Consider the following 11399-nt stretch of genomic DNA (forward strand, 5'->3'; position numbering starts at 1 on the left):
CTAAGATGGAGCATTGCGTAGCAGTCTGCTTCAGGATCACAATGGCTGCTGTATTATAGATACGGCCTCATACCACTATGTTGCTGCTACAGAGCAATAACAAAACTAAAGCAATCAATTTTTGTAGGAATTCAGCATATGGAGAAACCCACCTGAGATATCTTGAGCTTAAATAGTGCACGCCCACGAAGAATTCGAAGAGGCCTGCTTTCAGCTGGGTATTCAAGTCCTTCGCAAGCAATCAGTAGGGGAGGTTCTGCATCATCCCTTGATTTCTCGACTAATGCTCCATTGTCAGCATAGACGAGTGAAGCAACAATCTAGAAGACGATTCATTTCTTAAGTAAGCAAACAAACAAGTAGCACACTTGCTAAATGTACCAAAAAAGAAGATAAATCAAAAAACCTGTGTATCCTTGTTCATATGTTCACCAAAAGCGTTTGTTAGTACTACTTCCAACATGAAGTTCCTCCGACAAGAAGCCTACAGAAACCAATTTCGACCATTACAACAACAGTCAGGGGTTATTTAGGATTATTATGTGTTTTGTACATAGAATAAACATAGCTCGGCATTATCTTCTGCAACTCACTGCAGCTCTCAGGTTATCTTTCACATTTTTACAGGTTAAACATAATAGAAATGCAGAAACATTTCTTGCTGTGCGTAAAATAGATGAAATAAAGATAGGATAAATAGTTTGTGTCAGGAGACATAATTTGGTCTACCTTCCCACCGACAATGCACCAAATGCCATCATCGCCCTCCTCAATTCCGTCGCAGCATGAGTAGTCAATAGATAGCTTAGACGGTGGATTCTGCAAAAAACAATTGTAAGTTTTCACCTTTACAGAAGAAGAAAAAATAATGCCTTACTATTAGCTAAGCTGCATCACCTCTGCGTACTGCTCCTGTATGGTTCCTATCATAGATAGCACTTGGATATTGTACACATAGCCATCGACCTTGCCATTGTTTCCAAGCAAGCAAACTTAGTATGCATCATCTTGATTGTCTGGCTGGCTAGATAGTGAACAAAGATGAGCCTCGGCAACTAGATCGCCATCAATGTGAAGGCGCATAACATTTTCAGTAACCTGACATGGGTGCATAGTTTTACAAAACAGATTAAATAAAGCAATTGTTGTAAACGTAAAGGAAGATTGCCATTTGGAGCATGTCAGTGTGTTGCACATAAGTCAAAAACAAGTATATGAGGGAGAAAAATAGGAAGTGTGGAAAAACATTAAATGGACACTTCTGCTGACTCAACCAATCCAAGGATATTGAGCAACGCAAAAGGCATGTTACAGACATTCATGCTTGCAGCATACCTCGCATGCAACGTGTATCCAGTGCTCAAGAGGGCATTCATTTACAGCCGATATATAGGTCGTATCAGTCCATGGAGAGGAATTAGAGGAACTAGGAGCTTGCTTGTGCAACCTCAGCAATGGGAAGAGAAGCAGCTTATTTCCTTCACTTAAAGCAAGAAATGGCAACTTATTGCCATCTCCTGCAGTTATCTGCAAAAAATTGAGAATTCCCATCAGTTCAATACAAATCTTGGCAGAAGTACACATGGAAACCTAGAATTGCAGTTCAGATCTTATTGCCGAACAAAAAACATTCTTCTTACACCCATCCAAAAAAGAGCGTGACGAGAACAGAGTGTCGCTCCGTTGGCAAGGCGTGCAAGTGCGCAACCAGCCCGCCCACGTTCGAGTCTCGGGCTCCCCGAGGTGCTCAGGGTTATTTCTAATATTAAAATGTGCCGCCAAGGGCTAGTCCTGGCTTGTCACAATTAAAAAGAGATGTAGAACCCATTTTTAATGGCCCAGTGAAGATTTTGCATACTGCTCAGTGTGCCACAGAATGGGCGCCAACCTCTCACACAGATCGACCAATGAATCCGTATAATTGAAATGCACCAACGACCTACCAATTGCAGGCTGCAGCATCCACAGCACAACCATAAGCACGCGTAACAGCAGACCGATAAACTCCCCTCCCTAAGATATAATTTGCTCCTCGTGCGCAATCACAAAATCAAAATTTCTATCAGTTCAATACAAGTCTCGGGCTCTCGGCAGACTACACATGGAAACCTAGGATTGCATTTCAGGTCTAATCGCCAAAACAAAAACATTCTTCTTACACCCATCCTAAATAAATCACTAAGAACTTTCCCGCGCTAAAAAAGAGATGGTGATAAGAACAGGGTATCGCTCCGTTGGCAAGGCGTGCGAGTGCGCAATCAGCCCGCCCATGTTCGAGCCCTGGACTCCGCGAGGTGCTCAGGGTTGTTTCTTTTAGTAAAATATATGCTGCCAAGGGCCAGTCCTGGCTAGTCTCTCGATTAAAAAGAGATGTATATAGCAGCACCCATTCTTAACTGTCCTATCAAGATTTTGCCATCGAGGGGAACCCATCCTCTCGCGGCGCTCCCGTGGGCGCCCCGAGGGGAACCCATCCCGGCCGCCGCCTCTCTCCTCCCTCCTCTGCCCACCTCCCTCGCCGCCGCCCGGTGGCGCCGCCGGGCGAAGCCAGGCCGGCCGGGGCGGCGGCGGGGCCTTCCTTTCCCCTCCGCCCATGGTCATGGCCGGCGCGGGACGGCTTCCCGAGCGGGGGCGCTAGCCTATGGCGGGGGCTAGCGGCGCGGCGGCGCTCCGTCGGGGTGGCCTGCCTTGGCGGCGACCTGGTGGGCGGCCGCGGCGCGGCGGCTGCTGCGGCGGGTCAGATCGGGCGGTGGCGGGCCGGCACGCCTCCGGCTAGATCCGCGCGGATTTGGTCCCTGGCGGTAGCGGGCGTCGCGGGGTGGCGGCGCAGGTCCTCGTGGGCTCTGCATAGAGGTGGATTGCAGCGGCGTGGCTGCAACCACGTGGTCGGCCGGTCTGCGCGCAGCGGCGGCGGGACTGCTCTGGCGTCTGCTCGTCGGCGGCTTTCTCGGACGGCGACCCGTGTACGAGAGATGGAGGTCTTCGATCAGATCTGGGTGAAAACCTGCTATTGGCTATTGCCTAGGCCGGTGATGGCGACGCTGTCTGCATCGTTCCCTTCCTGAAGGCATCGTCGTGGAGAAGTTCAAGGCCACTCTCTGCTACCTCCGGGGGAAACCCTAGATCAGTAGATCGGATGACGGCGGCTCTCTGGTGTCGTTTCCCCCCTGGGGGCGTCATTCTTGGAGGTGCACACGGCTCGAGGGACTAGAGGACGGCGACTTTGGTGGAGCGGTGCTTCATCTTTCACATTGATGGTGGCGGATCTCAGCGGCATGGTGCTGTGGAGACTCAGCGTCTGATGCGCGGAGATGGACTCGTGCAGGAGGAGGAAGCTGTCTGGCGTCATGGTGACGTCGATGGCAGAGTGGCCAGACAAGGTAGAAGCCTCAATATGATCTGAAGACGGACCTGTGGAAGATGGCGGCGACGACACACGAGTGCGTCTGACCGGATTGTGCCCCAGACCCGGTATGTGGCTCGGCTGGGGCTTCCGAATGAGTTTCGGCTTCCGGCTTTTGATGTTAGGCTTAGGTGAGTGGTTTGGGTAGTGGCCCAGCTAGCACCCCCTAATCATTTTGGATAGGAGTAGCGGCATATGTTGCCAAGATGATGGATTCAGACACATTGTTGTAACACTTTGTACGGTCCTCGAGAATAATCAATAAAGTGGCCGTATGCATCTCCCAGATGCAGAGGCCGGGGGTCATCCTCCTTTTCTAAAAAAAAAAAATCAAGATTTTGCCATACTGCTAGTGCTCAGTGTGCCACAGGATGGGCCTGTGAACCCATCACATGGACCGACTGATGAATCCTATAATGTAAATGCACCAACCACCTACCAATTGCAGGATGTACCACGGGAGAACCATAAGCACGCGTTACGGCAGACCGAGAAACTCCCCTCCCCCAAAAGATAGAATTCGCTCTTCGCGCGCACTCACAAGTCAGAAAATCAAAATTCCTACAGCAACGTAAGGCCTAACGATCTCCTAAAACAGGGGAACGACCAAATTACTCGAATCTAGTCGAACCTGGTGAAGGATAACCGGGGAAGGCCTCGCGGAGCCGGAGAGGTAGAGCCAGAAGCAGACGGCGAATCCTCCGCCCGCGCCCGCGCCCGCGCCTCCTTCTCCCCCGCCTCGGGCCTTACCCAGGTCCAGCTCTACCCGCACGTCGCGGAGGCCGAGGTAGCCCTCGATTTCACCGGGTTCTGCCGGCGCCGCCATCCCGGGACCGCCGCACCGTGGTTCGGCGGAGGCAAGGGTTTTCTTGGTCCCGCTTCCGCTCCGAAATGGTGTGTCATAACGGTTTGTTCGGTGACGGCCGGGGGAGTGGGATACTGCTATCTGCAGCCGTTGGATATGTAAACTGGGGTTGCTCCTGGCCGTCAGATGCCAAGCGGTTGATTCCACGTTTTTTCATCTCCAAGGCTCTAAATAAAAAAAAGGGAAAACATAGGATTGAGATGTCTTATCATCATCTAATTCACTGTGCTTCTTGATTTTGACCCTCCCATCCATTCAATTGAGATTTTTAATTTGGATTTGGTTCATGATTTTTATCGTGTCAACTATTTCTCAACGACTTCTTTCTTTCATTTGAGGTACTTAATATTAGATTTAGTTCATGATTTTGACTGTATCAATGATTAATAGGCAGGAACCAGCCTGTAAAAACATATCAGTCCCCTGAACCAACAAAAAAACACATGATTTCTCATAGCATCTTTTTTTTCCCTAAATCATCTAATTCACCATGCTTCCTAATTTTGAAGCCCACCCATTTAAATTGAGATGTTTAATTTTAAATTTGGTTCATGATCTTAACTAGATCAACTATTTCTTAACGAGCTCTCTCATTCAGTTGAGGAATTTAGTTTTGGATTTGATCATGATTTTGACTAGGCCAACGATCACATAAATTAATCAGCAACAACTACTATGTAAAACACATCAGTATTGTGCGCCCTCTCACCATCTAAAGGAACATATCAGTCTTCACAACATCTATTTTTCTTTGAATCATATTACATACACTATGCTTCCTAATTTTCAAGGGCTCATAATCAATCGAGGTCTTCAATTTGGAATTGGGTCATCCAATTTTAACTGAGTCAACAATTTCTCAAGGAGCTCTGTCATTCAATTATTTTAATTTAATATGCTCTCTAATTTACTCATGTTCGATTGAGCTATAAATTTTTTAGATTAGGTTCATATTTTAACGGGCTCAGCGATTTTTCAAATCAACCGTCAGCAACCAGCCTATAAATAAATGTCAACCGCGCACCATCTCGCCACCTATAAAAAAGAAACACCAACATGTGGTACTGTAATACCAATATACTAGCACACCGGTGCAGAAAAATTCCCCACATAAATATGGCTTGATTAGCAGATAATACAGTCACATCGTGAAAGGCCCACCAAAACACTGCATTACAAATAAAAATAAAACACACTCCATCATCTGCCCCATTCGTCAAACCAAATATTCTCTCACTTCCAAGATATAAAGGGCATTAGTTTTTGGAAAAGGCCGTTTTTTAATTCGACCAAGTCCAGAGCCAAAAATATTGACATCCATAATACTAATTAAATAGAATATAAAAATTCATTTCATGATGAACCTAATGATACCGATTTGATTATGGATATTGATATATTCTCTACAAATTTGGCCAAATTTCAAGAGATTTGACTTTTTTGAAAAAACTAATACATCCTATATTTTGAGACAAAGGGCGTAAAATATGCTCCCCAATTTTGGACCCCTTCCCATTCATTTGAGGTGTTCAGTTTTGGATTTAGTTCATGATTTTGACTTGGTCAACTATTTCTTAGCGAGCCCTCTCATTCGGGAATCTAATTCATTATGCTCCCTAATTTTAGAGCCCTCCATTCAATTTGAGATGTTCAATTTTTGATTTTGTTCACGTGACCAGGTCAACTATTTCTCACCGAGCTCGCTCTTTTAGTTGAGGTATTCAATTGTGGATGCGATTCATGATTTGAACTGGGTCAATGATTTAGCATATTAATCAGCAATAACCAGCCTGCAAAACACATCAACCCCGTGAACCCTCTCACCACTAAAAATACATCAGTTCTCATAAGACCTAGTTTCTCTGGATCATCTATCTAATTCACTGTGCTCCCTAGTCTTGGAGCCCTCTTGCTCAATTGAGGTGTGTAATTTTGGATTTGGTTCATGATTTTGCCTGGAGTCAACTATTTTCACCATGAGCTCTCTTATTCGGTTGAGATATTCAATTTTGGATTTGATTCACGATTTTGAATGGGTCAATGACTTCATAAATTAATCGTCATGTAAACACATCAGTCATGTACACCCTCTTACCATCTAAAAGAACATATCAATCCCCATAACACCTATTTTTCTCAGGAACATCTAATTCACTATGCACCCTAATTTTGGACCCCTCCCATTCAATTGAGGTGTTTAATTTTTGGATTTTGTTCATGATTTGACATGGTCAACTATTTCTCAACAAGCCCTCACATTCAAGCGAGAGATTCAATTTTGGATTTGATTCATGATTTTGACTGGATCAAGACTTCTGAAGATTTTTTATATGAATGAAATATGATCCCTAACACTCTCAACACCCTCCCCCTCTTTATAGCGTGGCTTCGCTACGACTCAAATAAAATCAAAAAACTTCTGAGCCTTCAACACCAAAACGTTAATTGGGAGATAATGCACTTTCAACACCCCTTAGGTTTCTATAGTTTTAGGGGGTGGGGGCGTTGATTCTACTTCACCATTCAAGAGGGTGTCAACAAGTTTTGTGGAGCATATGCACAAAGCCACAAATGCAAAATCGGTGGTCAAGTGGCGTGAGACTCCATGAGCGGGCAAGTTTTGCTTCGCTATGTTGCATGTGTTGATCATGTGACTGTTTTGCTCTATGTTGCAATGTGTTGATCATGTGATTGTATTTCTTTGCTAGCCCGACCTTGCGACGACATTGTAAAAGACGAGGGCGAAGCCATTCATGATGCTTCATTGTTGGAGCAAGTTGAATGGCCAAATCAAGTGGAGTGGTATACCCAATTACGTCAAGACCGCCATCACCAAAGGGGATGAAGTTGGTGAAACAAGCGATGAAATGGGGGAGGGCTTGTACCGGCCACCAGTGTGCCGAGGTCGAGTGAGAAGAAACATGAGAATGAAGGTGAAGCGTGAAGGGATGTCGACCAAGATGACAGACAAGTGAGAGGACATCATGTTGAAGAAGATGAGGCAAAGGCCAAGGAGAAGAAAAGGCGAAGATGTTTAACACGTTCATGGAGATGCAAAAAAGAAAAAGTTGACCTCGAGAAGAAAAAGCTTGCCGTCAAGCAAGCATGCAAGTCCAAGGTCTTATACGTGAAGACTGGTGACTTGGATCCCGATGTGGCGAAGTTTGTACACCAATAGCGTAGCAGCATCTTCGCAAACTATGCGGAGGCAAAAATGATTCATTCGGTTCGAAAAATCAGTCCTTCTGCTTGTTTGATGGATGCTAATTATAAAACTTGTTGAACATACAATGAAATTGCTTCTGGTTGTATTTGTTGTAGGTACTAAATATATCGTTAAAATGTTACTGATTGATTTAACTCAGTAAAGGAAAAAGACCATATAAATAAAAAATATTTGAGGAATAACTTTAAATGGCGCAAATGTCCGTAAACATTTGAAAATGTCGACGTGGGAGAAGCTCTGAAACCCGTCTTCACTCTTTCAGCAGGAAGCAGAATCGTGAGTCATGAGAAGATCCCATCCGATCGGAGCCGTCCATTGCCATCACCACACAGTCCGTTCATACCCATCCCATTCCCGTCCGTCCACAGGCTCTGTTCTCCAGTGATTCCGTTTTCCACCTATAAAAATGAGGAGTATGCACGGAGACGACCTCCTCGACTCACCGCCGGCCACGCGCGCTCACCCCCTCCGTACGAGCCACCCGCCGTCCTCCGCCGTCAGCTTCAACCCCAACAGGTTCTCTCCTCCTCTCCTCCACCTTTCTCTCTCCTGCTCCTGTAGATGGTTAAATCCGATCAACAAAGAAGCCGCAAGATACAGGCATGGCTCGCGACCATTATACGAGTAGAAGGATGCGCCCGCCCTTTTCTGAGACGGCGAAAAACGACCGGCGACGGCGGGTACGCGGGCGGCGTGGGGTCCCGCCGATCTCCCTCCCACCTTCCTTGACCAAGCGAGTGCGCTTCGGCAGCTAAAGGCGCCGGGGATTAGACTGGGTTCACAATTAGTTTAGTGTCCATGTCAAAAAGGCCAGCTCCTTTGCACTAGCTTCTCTTCTGGAAATTCATTTGTTTATCCAGTAGCAGCCTAATTAGCAGACGCCACATGTTTCGCTAAGCGCCGTGCTGATTGAAATGGTGCCGTCACCGCTGTCTGCATCTACTTAATTATTTCACTGGTTAGTTAGCTCTTCTGTTAAATTCTGGTGGTGGCTCCACACTTTGGCTCTTCTTTTGGATTTTGATCCCACTGATTGGCTATTGTTGTCTTGGGCTCTTGATCTTGCTTTCAGCTGGTATACCCTATCCCTGCGTATGATCACTTCACTGATCAGTATAGTTAGTTCAGTACCCCATGTGTATGTGCCAGGAATCTTTTTTCAGAGTTCTTTATGTGCCCTTCAGTATATAACCAGCTATGTTATTTTCACCTTTTGTTAAAATTTTGAGCTAGTGTTTTTTCTTCTTACTTTCTGAACTTTGCTGGGCACTACTAATATGTTTTGAACTCGTTGGGATTGGCTAGAGAAAGGAGTTTGTGAATTTTCAAAAAGATTTTCCATGACCTTGTGCGGTACTAATATGTTTTTGATGTGATTGGTCCAGCTTCACCCAACAAATATACCCCCAATCTATCTCTTTGTCCTGCTCATTGTCTGGTTCCTATTGCTTCCTGATTTTATAAGGCATGGATTGGTGGCGATTGATTTTGAAAAACTACTCTCTTTTTCTGTGGCAGTGCTCTTACATCTCTTGTAGCTAGCTGGAAAAGCGAGCTTGCATGATGGAGGACTCTTCAACTAGGAGCCATGTTTTTGAGGGGAATCGGCTGGGCTATGTAAGAAGTGAATCCATGGATTCCGCTGGCCATCCTTCGGCTGCTAGGTCAGGCTCACTGCTAAGTAGGAGAAGTAGCAGGCCCAGTTCAAGGGGATCCATCAGCCTCTCTCGCGAGATGGGCGACTCGATCCTGAACTCAATGAGGCATTCCCTTCAGTCAGCAGACCAGTTGCTTGGTGATGCTGATAGCTCGGCTTTGGCTCAGGTCATTGACAGTGGTGACCGAGTGCTAGCCTTGGAAGATGAGGCCGATGAAGATATGGCAAATACATTGGATCAACATCCTGTCCGAGATAATCGAATCCATGGCTACAGCTCACATGGCACAGGTCTGCCAGCACCTGAGTCTTCTCTGGAGCCAAAGGGCGAGAGCTCATCAGGCAAGGTACAAAATTGTACTTTGAGTTGAGTGATTGCTTGCAATAATCAATCAAATGATTATGCTGTCTAGCACTATTGCAAGGCTGTACGTTGTGCTATAGATTCTAAAATGAACATGTCTATGCTTTCCTGCAGGTTGAACAATATATGCTTTCTCGGAGGCTAGATTATGCTTCTTACCTGATCCATTTAGCCGCCTTTGGATCATTCGGGGTAACTCTCCAAATCGTTGTCTACTGTTGTTTGTATTAGGTATTAATTACTAAGTGGTCTTCCTTAGTGTACATAAATGTAGCGGAAGATTGATGAAAGTTCAGGGGACATTTTTACTTTAAACCCATGCATGCGTTCAGAAAACATTTACCGTGGTACCATCCCTTTCCATTACCATAATTATGTTTTTGATGTCCAAATTAGGTATTTACAAGGTACGGGCTCCAAAAGCTGTTCGGCCCAGGCTGCCTGGCACTCACCTCCAACCAAAGCCCGTTGTACCTTGATCTTCCATCAAACATGGTATGTTCTATCCTGTACCTGCTCAAGTAAAAAAAACACCAGGGATTTGGGCTGTACTGACGCATGTTAATGCCCAAATGTTTGTGCATCAGCTAGGATCCTTCCTGATGGCCTGGTTTGGGATAATCTTTAAGACTGACATTCGGCACATATCTGAACATCTCATTGTTGGAATCACAACCGGATACATGGGAAGCCTTACCACCTTCAGTGGGTGGAATCAAGCGATGGTTAGCATGTCTTCCAAAGACCATTGGGCATATGCCATAGCTGGCATAGTATTAGGTACCTCATCATAATTTTCTATAAAGTGCTATTAGTCCAAAATTAGTTACCGCTAAGTAAAGACATAAGGGAAATCATTCTTTTGATGATTAACAACACTAACCTACTCAGGAATGTTCATCGTCAATGAGTCCATCAGGGTGGGCGCCGAAACAGGTGAGCGCCTACGAAGCTGGATCCTGAAATGCATCAAGGAAAATAGTTCAATAGGAAGCAACTGTAACTGGGAGCACCTGAAAGTCAACACTAGGACTAAACATTTTGTGCTTATAGCAGTTATGATGATTTTGCTTTCTTTTGTGTGGGTTCTGAGTATCGTGTTGGCCATAATAAAGGTGCGCAATCTTGATGATGGCGCTGTACTATGGTTGGGGTGCTCGGTTGCGCCTCCAGGCGTTTGGTTACGCTGGTACTTGGCAAGGCTCAATGGCCAGGGAATCGGCAAACAGAGATCCCTCAAATGGCTGCCCATTGGGACACTTGTAGCCAATGTTCTTGCTGCGGGTATCATGGCATCACTGGCTGTGACCGCCAAAGCGGTATGATAGCTAAAGCATGTGTTTATACGGTTTATGTAAATTGCGTTGCTATCTCTCTGATTGGTTTAGTCTTTCTGTAGGTGAATACAAAGCGTTCGACAACTGTTCTTAATGGCATACAGTTTGGTTTCCTTGGCTGCTTGAGCACAGTGTCTACTTTTGCTGCTGAAATCTATGCTATGCGAAGCAGCGGACAGATTGGTAGGGCCTTTGTCTATGCTGCAGCGACCTTCGTGCTCTCTTTCGTGCTGGGAACTCTGGTATACTCTGTGCCAGTATGGGTCAATCATTACCAATAGCTTCATGAAGTATTACAGACTTGAAGGCTTTGGCATCATTTTGCTGGTTGCAACATCCAAGCAGATAGCGCAATTCTCAACATACATAGTTAGGCTTTTCTAGGGAATTTTGTCTGCTTCTTTAAGATATTTGATGTACCATGTACGTTGTTGAACATGATGGCATTTTGCAGCAGAAACATGTTTGTACACAACATCTGCCATTGTAATCCTGTGAACAACAACATCCATATTTATGGAGTATGTATATGAAATGTTACAGTTTA

General features: G+C 45.4%; 2 protein-coding genes across 4 annotated transcripts in view; one reads left to right on the forward strand and one right to left on the reverse strand.

Annotated features, from left to right (window-relative positions):
• Positions 1-4299, reverse strand: part of LOC119339261 (SH2 domain-containing protein B-like) — a 6830-nt gene extending 2531 nt beyond the window's left edge. For all 3 annotated transcript variants that reach the window (XM_037611391.1, XM_037611397.1, XM_037611387.1), the window contains exons 1-6: positions 4035-4299; positions 1336-1527; positions 898-1098; positions 730-819; positions 407-484; positions 153-320 (exon numbers count right to left, since the gene is read on the reverse strand). In XM_037611391.1, coding sequence (XP_037467288.1) covers positions 153-320; positions 407-484; positions 730-819; positions 898-930 — 369 coding nt within the window. In that variant the 5' untranslated portion in view covers positions 931-1098; positions 1336-1527; positions 4035-4299. The remainder of the gene's footprint in view (positions 1-152; positions 321-406; positions 485-729; positions 820-897; positions 1099-1335; positions 1528-4034) is intronic.
• A 3542-nt stretch (positions 4300-7841) lies between these two features.
• On the forward strand, positions 7842-11399 carry LOC119339286 (fluoride export protein 1-like). The gene is made up of 7 exons (XM_037611406.1): positions 7842-8010; positions 9013-9498; positions 9630-9707; positions 9912-10010; positions 10103-10295; positions 10407-10834; positions 10915-11399. The coding sequence occupies exons 2-7, from the start codon at positions 9055-9057 to the stop codon at positions 11131-11133; spliced, it is 1461 nt and encodes a 486-aa protein (XP_037467303.1). The 5' UTR covers positions 7842-8010; positions 9013-9054; the 3' UTR covers positions 11134-11399.

Source organism: Triticum dicoccoides, chromosome 1B (genome assembly GCF_002162155.2).
Source record: "Triticum dicoccoides isolate Atlit2015 ecotype Zavitan chromosome 1B, WEW_v2.0, whole genome shotgun sequence".
NCBI classification, from domain to species: domain Eukaryota; kingdom Viridiplantae; phylum Streptophyta; class Magnoliopsida; order Poales; family Poaceae; genus Triticum; species Triticum dicoccoides.

Excerpts from the sequence above, each read along its gene's own strand:
- LOC119339286 (XM_037611406.1), top strand. The coding sequence starts at position 9,055 with ATGATGGAGGACTCTTCAACTAGGAGCCATGTTTTTGAGGGGAATCGG. Across the intron at positions 9,499-9,629 it reads GCGAGAGCTCATCAGGCAAG|GTTGAACAATATATGCTTTC; the intron begins GTACAAAATTGT and ends GCTTTCCTGCAG. Across the intron at positions 10,835-10,914 it reads TGGCTGTGACCGCCAAAGCG|GTGAATACAAAGCGTTCGAC; the intron begins GTATGATAGCTA and ends GTCTTTCTGTAG.